The sequence below is a fragment of the Pseudophryne corroboree genome, chromosome 2 (assembly GCF_028390025.1).
Source record: "Pseudophryne corroboree isolate aPseCor3 chromosome 2, aPseCor3.hap2, whole genome shotgun sequence".
Taxonomy (NCBI): domain Eukaryota; kingdom Metazoa; phylum Chordata; class Amphibia; order Anura; family Myobatrachidae; genus Pseudophryne; species Pseudophryne corroboree.
Genome location: NC_086445.1, coordinates 407,788,731 through 407,807,008, shown reverse-complemented (window position 1 = coordinate 407,807,008; position 18,278 = coordinate 407,788,731). Strand labels below are relative to the sequence as shown.

The following is an 18,278-nucleotide window of genomic DNA, read 5'->3' as shown; positions in this document are numbered from 1 at the left end:
TACAGTATATACATACTGTGTGTGTGTGTGTGTGTGTGTATATATATATATATATATATATATATATAAAATTATTATTATTATTATATTTATTTATTTATTTTATTATTATTTTAAATGGTCAAACATTGTTTGGAATAGGCATGCCCTTTCATACACTTTCTTCCCACATGACATTTTTTACTAGTAGGGGTTGAAAAAGTACTTCTGCTTTAAATATTAGTATTGGGATGCTCCTTTTCTGTAAACTGATCCAAAATTGATAGTGGGAGTAAAGCTACAATACTTGAAGCTGCTTGTAGCCTACACCACACCAGATGAACACGCAATGGTATAGTAAAAGATTGAATTGTTTGGGGGTTCCCGGTTTGGTGCACAGAGCCATTTTGATGCTTGCTATCAGATCCCTGTGTTACCTCTCACACAAACACAACCTGATAAATATACCCAAAAACATTTTAAATATAACCACTTAACTGACGGGATGTAATGGGGTGCAATTTTTATTTTTGCAGGACCTGCACCTTCTCGCACATTAGAAGGTGCGGGTTTGTCCCAAAACTCAACCAATTTAATAGCCTGTAAGTTTTTAAGTTCGAGGCTATTACATTGTGCAATGCAGGAAGAGTTTTTCAGAATGAAAACTCGCACAATGTAATATAAGTTTAATTCCATTGTGCGACTTTGACAGAAACATGCACAGATCAACGAGATCCGTGCATGCTTCTGTCTGTAGGAGTAAAGAAATAGTTCAAAAAGTAAAAAAGTAAACAAAAATAAAAAAAAGACGTGCAGGTCCCCCCCCCTAAAGCATAACCAGCCCCAGGTTCTTTGAGCTGGTCGTGGATGCTAAAATACAGGGAAAAAATTGTCTAGGGGCTCCCTGTATTTTACGTATGTCTGCAATGGCAAAACATCTGTATTCGAGTATTGCCATTGCGAGTTTCAGGATTGCAGGAAACATGCGAGTTTACATGTTCCTGCACCGCATTATTGGACGAGTTTGCAAAATGTGCGAGTTTAGTGCTAAACTTGTACATTTGTGCAAACTCGCACCCCAGTACATCCTGCCGAACATGTGAGATCAGAGATTTCAGGGAGAATTGTGTTTTCATGTCTAGTGTGACCAGTGAGCCATGCCTCGGTTTACTCCACTTCCCTGAAATTCAGTTATTTTGCATTTTTTGAATCCCACCTGCACATTTCTTCTAGTTGTTATTATAGAGTATTTTTTTACAGTTTACCAAGATTGCAATTGGATAACTACAGATGAAAAAATGTATTCAGATTCTTAAAACTTCTAATGAATTTCAGCCAGAATTTCACTGAATTCTAGACAGGCAACCTCATTTACAAAGTAGCAGTGATAGTGATAACATTGCTGTTTTACCATTTTTCCCTGTGAGAGCTGGCCCCACAGAGAATACCAAATCAGCCCCACAGACATTACTGTGTCTTCCATTTTTTGGAGAGCTCAAAATGCAGGATGACAACAGTTTTGGAACTTCGGGAGGTGGGAGAAGAGTAATTTGGATTTTCCTCACACTAATATCTGATTTTCCACCAACTCAATACTAAGACCACATTCTATTGTGTTGTTATGCTGTGTATGTTATACTTTGTAATCACTCTGTTTTCTACATACATACAGTATGGATGTGATCGTTACAAGTATTCTATTTTTGTACTATTATTTTGTGATGATTTAGGTCTCTCAGATTGTTTGCATGGAGAACCAAGTTACAGATACCAAGTATTTGCTGAGGAGAATGCAATTTTTCAGTGTAATTTACCATCCCATCATGAACCATTACATTTTTATAATAAATATTCTTTTAATGCAAATAAAACCCAGTGGTTCACACAAAAACTTAATGGAAGCATTGAAGCAATGGATGTCAGTAAGAACTTTAAAATGTCAAAGATTGGAACTGCACTATGGTTTTCCCCAGTAGAGATGAGACATTCAGGAACTTACTTATGCAGGTGAGTAATCCGTGTAACACAACATTTTCAGTGATTTAGATACAGTATTATTATAGGAAGCCATGTGGGAACATTGAGGTGTCAGATTAAGATGTAGTGAGGCTTAGGACTTTGGGGTGTATGTACTAAGCGTTGCAGGGAGATAAAGTGGACGGAGATAAAGTACCAGCCAATCAGCTCCTAACTGTCATTTTTCAAACACAGCCTCTAACTTGGCAGTTAGGAGACGATTGGCTGGTACTTTGTCTCTGTCCAGTTTATATCTCTCAAAGGCTTAGTACATAGACCCTATAGATTCAGCAAACTATTTGTTGATCCTGACCTTGCAGATATACAGTATTTGTAGAAGCCATAGCATGTTGCATGTGGTTAGTTGAGTTTGTCAATTTTAGCTGAAGTGTTGAAAGTCCTTATGCCAACACTTTACACATGTAAACCAAACAAGTGCAACAATCTAAATGACGTTTTTAGTGCATAACAGGAAATTATGAGTTTTTAGTGGTTGCAGTGTGATTTAGGGGATCATACAGAATAAAGTCAATTGCTCAGCATAAAACAAATTCAATTGATTCCACACATCATTATTATTATTATTATAATAATTATCATTATTATTATTATTATTATTATTATTATTATTATTGTTTTTATACATCACAGGAGAAAAACTTAAAATGCTAAATTTCTTAATTTGTATGTATATTTTAAAGACTCAGAAGTATATCATATATATGTCATATAAACGTTATAAATGCAACACTTTCTGTCATGCTACTACTGCTCATTAAAAAATAAAAAAATAAAACGTAGGCGTTAATTAAGAATTGTACACAAATTGTTTCTAAATTGTTGGAGCAAAATACATCCCTTTCTATGTGGTGTTTTAGGAGAGGCTTCATCTGTCATTTATTGTGAGTTGGGCTAGTGTTTCCCCAAGCGAGCCCTCATAGGCCTTGCCAAGCTCTGCATCTGCGGAGAGAGAACACAACTTAGATGGATGCATTCAGGGTCATGTAGAATTAGACACAATTCGTGTCTAAAACTCAAGCACAATTGCACCCCCCAAAAAGAGGCATTTGCTAGGCCTGATGAAATAACTGCATACACAAGATGTGTCCAGCTAGTAAAAAGAAACATATGCCTCTGGTTTACTGGCAATAGTTAGAAACTAAAACGACAATTTATTTATTTGGAAAACCATATGAAATATTTGATTGATAACTTATTGAACTTAGCAAAAGCTAACATAAATATAAAACTGATTTGTCCTGAAAGATAATTTTATATGTCATTACACATATAAATTACATTATTACTTTACTCTTCTTGATACAGAAGAGAAAATAAGTGTATGAAAATTCAAGTCCATGTGAAATCCAAGGAAAATTGTACAACATATGGCCATAGCAGTCTTTATTTTACAATCAAAATGAAAAGGTCTGTTTCATGCCCTTCATTAAGTTGTCCACAGGGGACGAATATATCAAATGTCAGATGGTACAAGGTGAGTTGTTTCCAAGTATTATAACTAAACTATAGCTACTACTAACATCCTCCTCTTCCCGCAGTGCTATCTTCTTCTGGAATTGTCTCCTGTCCCCTCCAGACCTGACAGATAAAGCCAATATACACATACAGTCTTTGAGGATTTCCCATTAGGCACGTGAGGCATTTGCTAGAGGGACACCTGGTGGGGGGCACAAGGAAGGCCACCCGCCCCACACTTCAGAGCTGACACTATCAAGATGTGACCACGGAGGCTGAGGGCAGTTGTTAAAGAAGGGGCTGTCATTAATATCATGTCTAAGGGCGGGCTGACCCCTAAATTCACCTCTCCATACCATGATATACTGCACAAATCATATTGAAATAAACTACTCAATAGACTTTATTTAATCCTACACTCCACAGACTATGGCCCATGTGTTCAAAGTTTTGCTGGTGTCATTGTAACACAGAGGATATCATCCTGCATATTTTATGGGACTTCCCTGTTGTTCGCCCCTTCTGGGAGGAAGTGTACCTTACCCTCTCCTCTGACTCAACATTGGCCAAACTTCAATGATATCCACTTGCAGTACCCATCTGGACTACTACTTCCTTGGACATACTGTATCTTGATATTAGCCAGGGGCGCTAGAGCCCACAATTGGAAGTATCCCCTACTTAGTAAGGTCATTTCATAAACTAAATTCCATTTTGAAATGGAGAAGCTGGAGAATCCATACTTCCCTAGACACTCCTCCCCTATCATGAAGTGGTACCCGTGGCATATGTACAAGTGGGAGAAGTGTCACTTCCCATATGATATGAAAGAAAACACTGAAATGGTGCGCCATATCTAATTTGCTCATGTGGTTCTTCATGTAACTCTACCAGGGTTGGACTGGCCCATAGGCGTACAGGGGAAACCCCAGGTTGGCCCCACTGCCTTCCCCCACCCCCCCTCCCCTACCTACTCCTCTAGAGATCAGATTTAAAAATATGCAGTTGAATTATACATTATATGTATGTTGCCTTATACTGCACAGGACTATGGAGCATTGCTGTTAATAATCTGGTACATTATCATGCATGCACTAGCAGTATTTACTATACAGTATATATTTATCGAGGGGCTCAGACTATGCACCCTCTTTTGGTTAGCAAAGCCTCTGTGGAAGCTGGCCACACCAACTCTGGAGACTGGCTACACCCCTAAACATGGACCCCTACTACTGCATTACCCCTGTGTGCCCTTTATGCCCCAGTCCGATTCTGACCTCTACTGATGTTCTGCTTTGCCTATATGTCCATGTGTTGACTATTGGGAATGTCTTATCTCCACACCAGTTCACCACTCCCATCTTTCCTGGTTACTTTCTGTAACCCTTTTTCTTTGCATTTATACAATAAAACTTAATATTGGAAAATAGAACTTTTGGCACAGTGCTGCAAATCTCCAGTTTTGCATTTTAGTCAAATAATATGACATGTCTGACTGCACGTATTCTATAGCTGCAGAAATATTTGCTTAATACATTTCATTAACTGATACTGTATCTGATTTAGAAATCTCATTCATTTCAGACTGCAAACTTTTCAGCCGTAAAAACGCCAAACAGATTTTCTATAGAAATTATTAACAATGTTATCCAGTTTAATGAGATATACACTAATGATGCTGGAACATACATATGTGATTATCTTCTATATATTGATGGAAAAGAATGGATAGTTAGAGCAACTACTGAAGTTGTAGTTGGTGGTAAGTATTTGGCAAATGTAAAATGTTGGTGTGATGAGTGTTCTCTGTAAAGTTTGACAAAAATAAATAAATGAGGTGTATAGAAGCCAGTTCTGACTGTATGGTACAGTGCATAATACTGCACCTAGGGCCTGATTCATCTTTGTAAGTAAATCAAAAAAGCATGTAACCTTTGTGCCTGGAACAAACCCTGTTGCAATGCAAGGGGAGCAAATACATTTTAGTATTTTTTTCTGTGAAGGGTAAATACTGGCTGCTTTTGCATGTAGCCCATACGTTAGACAGCTTTATTTTTACACTGCAATTTAGATTTCAGTTTGAACACACCCCACCCAATGTAAATCTCTCTGGACATGTTACATCTGCCCCACCTGCAGTGCAGCATGGTTTTGCCAGTTGCTTGCTTTTTTACTTTACCTACAAACATGAATCATGCCCCTTGTTTTGTTCCCTAGCACCTAGAAAATCTCTGATTCTGTAATGGTCAGTGGCAGGAGATGATCATCATCACTGATCATCATCAGACTTAAAAGGAACAAGCATGAAAGGGACAGAAAGAAGATTATAACTGAGTTATGATACAGAGTAAACATAAAGCAAGAAGAATAATTATGTCTTAAGGTGAGTACACACTAGGCGATGTGCTCTACGAGCGACGTTGCCTAGTGTTTCCCCTCCCGGGCCGGAGCGGTCGGCCATACACACTGAGCGATATGACGATCATATCACACAGTGACATCATGCAGCGGCTGGGCCATGCAGGCAGCTCTTGGACGACAGTCCACATTGTGTTGCCTGCTCGGCCGACAGCGCGGGTCATTAACAACCTGTGAGGCCGCCTCTTGGCTGGTCAGATGCGGCATATGCACTTGCCGAGAAAGTGAGCATGCACCTTTACACTCATTCATACATAACAGACCCAGGACCTGCTGGAGTGTTTACTTCTACCTATGCCAGTTCCCTTTCTCGGGAGGAGACTGAGGCACTCATATTGTAATATGTCTCTGGCAGTTCACAAGGGTAAACAATAGTACCTTACATGAAACAGAATATAGACAACTATGTTCACACACAGATAATACGGACGGCCAAATGCTGCCTCTCCTTGGTCGTCTGTGGGTGAACAATAATCCGGGCGCACCAACAATTATAAGATTATTTAAAAAGAGATATTTATCTCTATACTAATTACCTCTTAATAAAATCAAGCTGCTCCCACTTTATAGCTAGAAGTAAACTATATGTGTATACCAGATATATATTTTCTTTAGAAAAGAGAGCGCTAAAAAAAGCTGCAAATATTCTCTTATACCAGCATATACATATATACAAGAGTGCATAACATTTTCTAAAAACTGTTTATTGCACATAAAAAGAGCTAAATATTTTATTGCTTTAACAACTTAATTTGTTAATTAGATTTCCACATACATGAAAACACCCTGAGAGCTGCCAAATACAATGCTTTATGTGTATTTATTAAGGCAATCCTTAAATGTCCAGCTCCATTAGATATCTAGGTTTCCACTCTTTATATTTCCACTAATGTGGCTATGTTTGATGGTGTCCAACAACGTTATTAGATAAGCCACTTAATTAGAAGGAGTGTTCCTTTGTGTCTAGAAGCCGCAAGTAAGTAACTCTGTAGCATTAAAAAGTCCAAATCCAGTTTCTAATGTTACCTATAGGCTGCTTGTAACTATTCAGCAGCAACTGATGCTGTATTCCTATAGATCACAGTTTAGAGTAATATCTTGCCAGGGATTAAATCGGTGCAGCTGTATAGCTCACCTTCCCGTCACCAAAGATGTTGTACTCCGGAGAAAAGCAGTGCCCGACTGCGGCTGCACGCCGCTGGATGTTCCGCTGTCAGAGTCGCTTATTCCCGGAGTGGAGAGGGCTTTACACGCTGGCCTCGAATCTTCTCATTAGAGGGTGGGGAAGCGGCACCTGGCTGAGGCTGCACGCCGCTCGACTCTACTTCGTTGGTGCTTTGTTTAAAGATTCCTCACCAAGATAGAAGTTGGAGATGCTCTAACAAGCTTATGGATACAGCAAACTCAAATAGAGGGTGTCCCCAAGTGGGAACACCCTCTATTTGAGATTGCTGTATCCATAAGCTTGTTAGAGCATCTCCAACTTCTATCTTGGTTAGGAATCTTTAAACAAAGCACCAACGAAGTAGAGTCGACGGCGTGCAGCCTCAGCCAGGTGCCGCTTCCCCACCCTCTAATGAGAAGATTCGAGGCCAGCGTGTAAAGCCCTCTCCACTCCGGGAATAAGCGACTCCGACAGCGGAACATCCAGCGGCGTGCAGCCGCAGTCGGGCACTGCTTTTCTCCGGAGTACAACATCTTTGGTGACGGGAAGGTGAGCTATACAACTGCACCGATTTAATCCCTGGCAAGATATTACTCTAAACTGTGATCTATAGGAATACAGCATCAGTTGCTGCTGAATAGTTACAAGCAGCCTATAGGTAACATTAGAAACTGGATTTGGACTTTTTAATGCTACAGAGTTACTTACTTGCGGCTTCTAGACACAAAGGAACACTCCTTCTAATTAAGTGGCTTATCTAATAACGTTGTTGGACACCATCAAACATAGCCACATTAGTGGAAATATAAAGAGTGGAAACCTAGATATCTAATGGAGCTGGACATTTAAGGATTGCCTTAATAAATACACATAAAGCATTGTATTTGGTAGCTCTCAGGGTGTTTTCATGTATGTGGAAATCTAATTAACAAATTCAGTTGTTAAAGCAATAAAATATTTAGCTCTTTTTATGTGCAATAAACTGTTTTTAGAAAATGTTATGCACTCTTGTATATATGTATATGCTGGTATAAGAGAATATTTGCAGGTTTTTTAGCGCTCTCTTTTCTAAAAAAATATTTACATGAAACAGGTAACTAAAATCAATGACACGTACAGACAAAGCAGGTAGGAACCCAGGAAGGAATAGAATGAAAAGAGCAGACACAAAAGGCAATTTAGAGTTGACCACTTTATTTAAAATAGTGCTACATTCTCTTGTTGATCCTCTTTTTCATCTATCATCTTACACACTGGCAGATCCACCGCCGAGCTGCCCGACGGCGGACACGTCTGACGGGCGACCCGTTGGCGGGGGGGGAGGTGACAGGGGGAGTGAAGTTTCTTCACTCCCCCTGTCACCCGGCTCCATAGCAATGCATGCTAATATGGACAATCTCGTCCATATTGGCCTGCATGTATAAGCGACGGGGCACCAATGATTAAAGAGCGTGGGGCCGCGCATCGTTAATCGTTGGTGCCTACACACTGCATGATACGAACGAGTTCTCGTTCATTAATGAACGAGAACTTTGAAATTGTGCATGTTATCTGCCAGTGTGTAGGGCCCTTTAGCCAAAGGGTTTAAATAAAAAAAACATGTTAGACGATAGGTACTTACTTACCGAGCCACAAATGGTAGATATCCACAAATAACCAATCAAAAGCATCTTGGTTTCAAATTGTTAGAGCAGGAAAAATCCACTGTGATTGGTTATTCGCATGAACTTCTGTTATACCCCTTTCACATCGCAAATGCCGGGTCCTACCCAATAATTGCAAATGGATCATTACCGGGTGGGACCCGGCATTGGACCCTAACAACTGGCTCCCTGCCGGGTCAGGTTGCCAAAGCGGTGGGGGGTGAAGCTGGCATCTGGGGAGGGGTGGAGGCGGTGCTGGGAGATGAGCTCATCTCCGTGCAGCCTCTCCCTATGTAGTGAATGAGTCCTGGGTTGCATCGACCGGCAACCCGTTCACACTGCCCCTGACCCGGTATTCAACCTGCGCATAACACTGCTTTATTCCCGGGTTGAATTACTGGGTCAGGCGACTCTGGAATTCGCCATGGGCACTTTCACACCGCACAGCGACCCGTGTTAACCCAGTAATATACTGAGTCGACCCCAGGTTATTTGTGCGGTGTGAAAGGGGTATTAATGTTTGGGGAGGGGTGGAGGCGGTGCTGGGAGATGAGCTCATCTCCGTGCAGCCTCTCCCTATGTAGTGAATGAGTCCTGGGTTGCATCGACCGGCAACCCGTTCACACTGCTCCTGACCCGGTATTCAACCTGCGCATAACACTGCTTTATTCCCGGGTTGAATTACTGGGTCAGGCGACTTGGGAATTCGCCATGGGCACACTTTCACACCGCACAGCAACCCGTGTTAACCCAGTAATATACTGAGTCAACCCCAGGTTATTTGTGCGGTGTGAAAGGGGTATTAATGTTTATAACACACACTTTTACAACAAAAAATGCACCATGTGAATATTTTGAATACAAAATGTAACTTATTAGGTGAAGGACAGTATAAGCAAAGATATACTATACTCAAAACCAAAAAACCTGTTAAAACTAAAGGCACAGGAAAATAGAACAGCTCTTCCAATCTGCCCGAACTGGATCTTGGTGCTGTAAAAATGTTAAACTAATCATGGCAAAGAATACTAAAAAAAGAAATGTAAATTATATGTAGTAGCAATGTATTTGCAAACTGCATACTGTGCCTCCCAACATTGGGATAATGCAAATCATAATAGTGTGTGGTGGGAGCATGACTGTGTCATAGTAGGCAGTACCACACCCCATCGGTGTGACCACCCTCCTGACTTGCAGTTGTACATGAAAATGTCATTCTATTTCTGCCGCATGTGGAATACGGGTCTGGGACTCCAGGTCGACAACAAAAAGGTTGACACACCTTAGGTCCACACCAATTGGTCGACACACCCTTGGTCGACATGGACAAAAGGTCGACAGGAACAAGGTCAAAATGGAAAAAGGTTGACATGAGTTTTTTATGTTTTTTTGGTGGCGTTTTCTTCGTAGAGTGACCGGGAACCCCAAATAGTGCACCGCGTCCTCTCGAATGGCTCGATTCCCTCGCCATGCTTCGGGCATGGTGCCTTCGCTTCGCTCGGCACAGATTACCGTTCCAATCGTAGTCCTCATGGATCGTTAAGTATGAAAAGGTTACAAAAAAGGAAAAAAATTGTGAAAAACTCATGTCGACCTTTTTCCATGTCGACCTTGTTCCTGTCGACCTTTTGTCCATGTTGACCTTTTGTCCATGTCGACCTAAGGTGTGATGACCTTTTTGTTGTCGACCTGGAGTCCGGATACCGTGGAATACAACCCTACTTCCTGCAAACTGGGACAAAATATCTGATCGACAGTCCTCCAAAGTTGTGACTACCAGCTGAAAGTGGGACAGTTAGGAGCTGTGAGAACTCTTGCATGTGGAGCTGGCAGCTTCAGAGTTGGCTCCTGTACAGTAGATTCAAGTTGAGTTTTAGTTTATGGTATTTTGAATGGAGTATCACTTGCGTTTTAATGTAATATGTTATGGCAAGGTTAGAGAGCTGAACAGTATGGGGGAGGGAGAGGGTAGCAAAAGTGTGCTAATTCTGTCCCCTCAAACCCTGTCATATTATCTATCACATAGGCAGGTGTATTCAGGTGTTGATAATCCCAAATTATAGTAAGAAGCACTGATTAGGGAATTAGCAGGAGACAGGGAATCCAGGAACCAAAAGATTTTCACACTAATTTCCTGCCACAAATAAAAATATTTTTAAAGTTTGAGGCTATTGTCCCTTTAGCTCATATACCTACATGCTGTATAGACTGATCAGGTGAAATATTGTTTGATTGCTCAGCAGGTAAATGTGGTTCACAGAGCTTCAACAAATTTATTCAACATGTTTACAAAACATACGTTTATATACTTTTCATTTTAGTTCAAGACACACGAAGACCTCCAGAAATTTTGGGTCCATCTAATGGATCAAAAATAGAAGCAGTGCTTGGTAAGACAATTTTTTAAACTGGTTTGTACTGTAGCGGTCTCTATTAATTATGTGGCATTAGTAAGGATGCCTTTGTTTAGGGAATATTTTCCCTGACTGTATTTTACTTAGTATGGTGATGGGAACCCATTCTCTTTTCACTGTACTAATGTTGTGGCACTTCAACTGTATGCAAATTCCTAGACTTAGGATCCAACCAAACTAATTCAATAGATACATACAGTAGGGGTAAATACCCCATATGACCACGAGGTTGATTAAGCACTTTACTGACAATTGTTTTTCTTTCAAAAAAGATCATTAAAATAGACAATTTTTAAAATGTATTAAGAACATGTTTTTAAAAATGTATTTAAATAATCTATAATTATTATCCCCCTCTCCTCCTCCCCCAAGATGGCAATAGATCCCCCAGTGGCATTACCCAACCAGCAGTAAAACATCTCCAATGGCATAACCAAGGGTGTTTCAACATAGTAGGGGGTTCATGTGCAGACTCCGGGTGGGCCCCCTCCTCTGCAGCCCCTGAAGTGGGACTCTGGAAAGGTAAGTATTAAAACATGGGTGCAGTGTGTGCTGTGTGGGCCCCCCCTGGACCCAATAATACCCTTCCACCCACCAGTGTCCATAGGTCCCCATTGTGACAATACCTCCCCAGTAAAATGAGTCACCATGTTTGTATGTATAGTCAACCCACAGCCAATAACCATTATGTGGCACTAACCCCCCCACCACCCCCTGTGTCCAGAGATTCCTGTATCCCCATTACCCCTCACCCTCACCAACCTGCAGAACACAGTGCAGATTGTGCCAGGAGGATCTGATGATCAGTCCCCCTGCTGCAGCTGATCTCTGTTCTTTCAGGCATCAGCCTAATAGTACTGATATAGCATTGCTACTCCCCTCTTTGTACTTTTGCACACACTTTTGTACTTTTGCACGCACTACAAAAAGTGGTTCGCACACTGGGGGGTGATTCAGACCTGATCGTAGCTGTGCTAAATTTAGCACAGCTATGATCATCCACACTGACATGCGGGAGGACGCCCAGCACAGGGCTAGTCCGCCCCGCATGTCAGGCCCGGCCCCACTGTACAAGTACAAAAGCATCGCACAGCTGCAATGCTTTTGTACTTGAAGAGTAACTCCCTACTAGTGCAGCTCCTTCGTGCTGGCAGGGAGTTACTCGTCGTTGTGATGGTCGCAGTGGATGCATGTGATGTCATGGCATGGTCCGGCCATGCCTGCGTTGGCCAGACCGTGCCCACAAAACGGCTCCCAAACGCCGCCATGCCACCCCCTCCTGCCTAGTGATCGCCTCTGCCTGTCAATCAGGCAGAGGCAATCGCTGAGCTATGACAGCCTTCGGCTGTCTGGCATGCGCCGGCGCACTGCAGTACCGGTGCATGCGCACCTCTGACCTGATCACTACTCTGTGATGAATGGCAGCGTATGATTGGGACAGAATGACCCCCTCTATTCTGTGGTGCAGAATGACCCCCTTTATACTGATAGGGGGTGGGGGAGCAGACGAGGGGAATCCATGTGTGGAATGGATTTTCTTCTTAAACAGGTGGGGACAGACCAGGGTAACACAGCTGCATGGGATACGACTGTGGGCCTAATTCAGATCTGCAGCAGCAAATTTGTTAGCAGTTGGGCAAAACCATGGGGGTCATTCAGACCCGATCGCTGCTGTGCATTTTCGCACAGCAGCGATCAGGTCTGAACTGCGCATGCGCTGGCGCCGCAGTGCGGCGGCGCATGACAGGCAGCCGACTGCTGTGATCGCCTCTGCCTGATTGACAGGCAGAGGCGGTCGATAGGCGGGAGGGAGTGGGGTGGCTGCGTTTATTCGCCATTTAGTGGGCACGGTCCGGGCAATGCAGGTGTGCCCGGACCTTTGTGGGGCGAGCCGCGGCGGCTGCGTGACATCACATGCAGCCGCTACGACTCAGACAGCGTTGAGTAACTCCTGCCAGCGCACAGGAGCAAAAGCATCATCGCTGTGCGATGCTTTTGTACTTCTGCGAAGGGGTTGGGCCTGACATGCGGGGCGGACTAGCCCTGTGCTGGGCGTCCCCCCCCCGCATGTCAGTGTGCCTGATCACAGCTGTGCTAAATTTAGCACAGCTACGATCAATGCTGAATCACCCCCCGTGTGCACTGCAGGGGGGGCCAGATATAACATGTGCATAGAGAGTTAGATTTGGGTGGGGTGTGTTCAATCTGCAATCTAAATTGCAGTGTAAAAATAAAGCAGCCAGTATTTACCCTGAACAGAACCAAAATAACCCACCCAAATCTAGCGAAGCTTTTCAGTCACAATGGCAGCCGCAGAGTGATTGACAGGAAAGGGGCGTTTCTGGGTGTCAACTGACCATTTTCAGGGAGTGTTCGGAAAAACACAGGCATGCCAGGAAAAATGCAGGCAAGCCAGGAAAGACGCAGGCGTGGCTTGGAGAACGCAGGGCGTGTTTGTGACGTCAAATCCGGAACTGAATGGTCTGAAGTGATCCCAAGCAAGGAGTAGGTCTGGAGCTACTCTGATACTGTAGTCGCTCTACGATACTTTCGTTCGCACTTCTGCTAAGCTAAGATACACTCCCAGAGAGCGGCGCCTTAGCGTTTGCACGACTGCTATAAAACAGCAAGCGAGCGAACAACTAGGAATGACCCCCATGGTTTTGCACAACTGCTAACAAATTTACTGCTGCGATCAGATCTGAATTACCTCCAGTGTCAGGGAAAGACCAGCTGGCTTCTGTGCTTCTCATCTGGCCTCGCCAGTAACCTGTTTAACAGATCATCCATGAAAAGTTTGTATTTGCTGCAAAATTTATTTTGTAGAAAATACAAATGCAGGGTTCATAAGTTGCCAATTGCTCAATGGGTTCGTGCATACCATAAAACCTTGAGATATCACACCCAAACCCTCTCAAACTTAGCACAAAAATAAAAACAAGTTGACTTGCAATTGGCGAAATGAGGTCTCAGTTGTATTTATAAGACTGTAAAAGAGGGTGGCCAAAATAAACACTTCATTTATAAACAGCAGTCAACTCTAATTTAATACTGTAGACAAAAAGAAACTCCCCCACCCCCTGACAAAACTTGATTTGGCATAATACTTGTCCCTCTCCACGGAAAATGACCATATCCTCCTTATTCCTAAAGTTACTGACAAACTTGCCCGGCTTCAAGGGGAGTATGCCTCTGTCTCATCCACCACTGTGGCCATCAAAGAGCAATGATTTCCCACCCATCTGCGTCTCCTCTGGTGAAGGAAACACAATCATGCACCAAGCACAGAAAACAGTAAACTAGAGGGACGAGTGAGAGGGAAATCCAAATGGAAAAGAGGCAGAACTTCCATTCACCCATTTATTTACAAACCAGAGAACACTCCTGCACATGCCCATTTTGCTGCCAGAATAGGATTACTCAACACACCTGCTCAACACAATGAGGGGTGTGATTAGCCAATAGAGGGTGTGGTTAGCCAATTACAAGTCATACATGTTACACTGCCCAAACTATGGCTCTTATTATGTTACTATGAAATAGTTCATACAAAAATAATCAAGAAGTATATCTCAGATGAAGAAACATATCTCACAAAGAAATAATCTTGTTCTTTTTGCCTAAGGCTACAGATGTTGTAGAGCTTGCTTAAGGGCGGTCTTTATGTATGGGCTTGAAGGGCCCAGGTCATCTATTCCCCTTCCCTCCCTCTTTGTAGCTTGTGTCTTAACAGCAGTGTAGGCCCCTGGGCAAAGCAATGCACTTTAAAAATACTGGCAGAATCACAGGCTGTTACATAAGGCCCATCTTTCCAGGGCTGTGCAAGACTGCTCAGCGCCCTAGGCAAAAGCTCCAGACTCCCCTCTCCCCGCAAAAGCTCATCTCTGTCTTTGCGTTTGTGACACCTGCAGATAATGTATCTCTTCATTAACTACATACCTGTTATTCTAGCATGTTTTATTCTAAAAGGAAACGTATTTGATATTGCTAAATATCCTCCCATATGTTGTTTGTCCAACATAGTTTGTGCTAGGTGGACTCTGCTGTGCCCTCCAGATGCTTGTGTCCTAGGCAGCTGCCTAAAGCAGCAAATGGTAGCAACTGCCCTGCTTCTTTGTCATCAGAGCCGGCCATAGGCCTAGGCAAACTAGGCAATTGCCTAGGGCATTTGATATGCTTAGGGGCATCAGCAGATTCTGCTGATTAAAATGATATGCGGCATGCCTATATTCTGTGTGTAGCATTTCATATGCAGATACAGCCACAGTCTCACACAGTATAGGCATGCTGCATATCAGTTTTATCAGCAGAAGCTGCTTGTGCATCCTAGCCACATAGCAATGCAAATAAGATGCATTTTCATAAAAAAAGGGTGCCCGACATTAGCATTGATGCAAGATTTATGAGGACACATCTGTATCCAAGCAGAGGCAGAGGTCACAGTGTTAGTGGCAGTGTGAGTGCTGTGTACATGTGAGTGGGTTGGTTGTGCAGTAGTGTTCGGAATATGTATAAGGAGCATTATGTGTGTCATGTAAAAATGCATTAATAATGTGCAACATATGTGTAAAGGAGCACTATGTGTGTCATTATGTGTATAAGGGCATTAATAATGTGCGACATATGTGTAAGGTACATTATGTGTAAAAGGGCATTAATAAAGGTTGTCATAATGTGTAAGGCGCATTATGTTTATAAGGACATTAATGTGTCTCATATGTGTAAGGGGCATTACTGTGTGGAATTGTGTATAAATGCATTACTAATGTGTGGCATTATGTGTATAAGGTGCTCTACTATGTGGCGTTGCATATAGAAAGGGCACTACTGTGTCGTCTAATATGAATAAAGAGCAATAGGGTATGGTGTAATGTGAATAAGGAGCAATTCAGTGTGATGTAATGTGAATAAGGGGCTCTACTGTGAGGAGTAACGTTTATAAGGTAAAGTGATACTACTGTGGGATGTAATATGAATTATGGACACTATCGCATGATAAAATGTGAATAAAGTTGCACTATTGTGTGGCCATGACTCTTGCCAGCAAAAACAAATCCGTTTTTGGGCTTTGCGCCAAATGTGCAAACTGTTCCTATTTAAAATATAGGGGGTACATACACCAAAAAAAGGACTGCTATGGGTGAGGGGTGATGGTGCTGGGAAAGAGGTGCAAGGTCAGAGGTGGAACCAGCGGTGGTGCTAGGGGGCACCATACAAAATCTTGCCTAGGGCATCATATTGGTTAGGGCCGGCTCTGTTTGTCATCATCACGCAGGGCCAGATGGAGAGGCGACAGGGGCGGCCGTCCAGGGCCCCCCACACATTATGCCCCCCACACAGCTGTTTAAAATAGATTATTACTTGTGGAGGAGTTTGTAGTGATGCGGCCAGCTCACAGGATTTCAGCTCAAAATGCAGCGAGACAGTTCCCTTAAGTCAGCCACATTGTGCTGGTAATTGTGTGTGTGTCTGTGTCTTGGGCGCGGTGGGGGGGGGGGGTTGTTGTTACAGGGAGAGAGGTATGACAGTGTACATGGGGGATATATGCATACACAAGTGTAAGACAGTGTACATCGGGGGGGGGGGGTGTATGACAGTGTACGTGGAGGAATAATTGTATGACATTGTACATGGATATATGACGGTTTACATGGAGGGATGTATGACAGTCAGGGATGTTTCTAGAGAGGAGAAGGCCCGTGTGCAGGCTCCATCAGGGCCCCCTCCTCTCTAGCCGGAGGCAGCGCTGTGACTCTGGGGACCCTAGCGCTGTCCCAGAGCCTAGAGCGCTTGTGCAAATAACCGGAAAAATTGCACCGCGCCATTTTCCCAGTGATTTCTGCAGTGCTGCTGCTGCGCCGCGGGACGCCAGACGGTAAGTATTTAAATTAATGGGTGCAGGGTGTGCAGTGTGGGCCCCCCTGGACCCTCGGGGGCCCGTGTGCACCGCACACACTGCACCCATTATAAATATGCCAGTGATGACAGTGTACATAGAGGGATATGTGTGCATGTATAAGTGTATATGGAGGGATATGTGGGGGTATGTACAAATATGTATGAATAAGTTCATGATGGGGAAGGGGGGTGATCCCAGGAATTTTACCACTGGGGCCCCCACAACTTCATTGCCCCTGGGTCCTCACCACCTTTAATCCGGCCCTGTCACCACGTATATATGCAGCAGCTCTATAGTACCAAATAGACATACACATGAAAGGAGCATCTGCCTATGGGGGTCATTCCGAGTTGATCGCTCGCTAGCAACTTTTTGCTGTGCTGCAATCAGATAGTCGCCGCCTATGGGGGAGTGTATTTTCACTTCGCAAGTGTGCGAACGCTTTTGCAGCCGACGGCACAAAAAAGTTTTTGGAAGTTTCTGAGTAGCTCTGGACTTACTCAGCCGCTGCGATCACTTCAGCCTGTCCGATCCCAGAATTTATGTCAGATACCCACCCTGCAAATGCTTGGACACGCCTGCGTTTTTCCAAACACTCCCAGAAAACGGTCAGTTGACACCCATAAATGCCCTCTTTCTGTCAATCACCTTGCAATCTGCTGTGCGAATGGATTCTTCGTTAAATCCATCACCCAGCACTTATCCTCTTTGTACCCATACGACGTGTCTGTGCATTGCGGTGCATATGCATGCGCAATTTTGTCGAGTTTTAACCTAATCGCAGCGCTGCAAAAAGTTGATAGCGAGCGATCAACTCGGAATGACCCCCTATTTGTCCACATTTAATTGAGCATCAATTATATGTGCAAACTGTACTTGGCATACACTTGATCACACCTTCCCTCCTTTGTTCTTATCTCTAGGCATACAAAGTCATACAGTATGTCAATAAGCAACGCTCTTAGTGTGCAATGCATCTACCTCTAAATGAGCCCATTTGTTTTGTAATACCTTTCTATTCCTATTTTAGTTACATTTATTTTGGGGACATATATACATATACAATAGAGCAAGACACATGGTTTTGAGAATATATACATCTGGCTTTATACTTTGCAAATAATGATTGTGTTCATGCCATCCCTACTAGGTTAGACTTTGGGGGGGAATGTAATAGGGTGTGAGAATCAGAAAGTGAGAGATTTTGGGACAGTTCTCCTGGTTTTTTAAATGTGGCAATCAGTTTCATGGCAAAATAAATCTGGTTT

The 18,278-nt window shown here is 43.1% G+C and overlaps 1 protein-coding gene across 1 annotated transcript in view; it reads left to right on the top strand.

Annotated features, from left to right (window-relative positions):
- Positions 1-1,828: 1,828 nt before the first annotated feature.
- IL18RAP (interleukin 18 receptor accessory protein) overlaps positions 1,829-18,278 on the top strand; it is a 30,112-nt gene continuing 13,662 nt past the window's right edge. The window contains exons 1-4 of the mRNA XM_063953428.1: positions 1,829-1,986; positions 3,322-3,490; positions 5,056-5,233; positions 11,019-11,087. Coding sequence (XP_063809498.1) covers positions 1,892-1,986; positions 3,322-3,490; positions 5,056-5,233; positions 11,019-11,087 — 511 coding nt within the window. The 5' untranslated portion in view covers positions 1,829-1,891. The remainder of the gene's footprint in view (positions 1,987-3,321; positions 3,491-5,055; positions 5,234-11,018; positions 11,088-18,278) is intronic.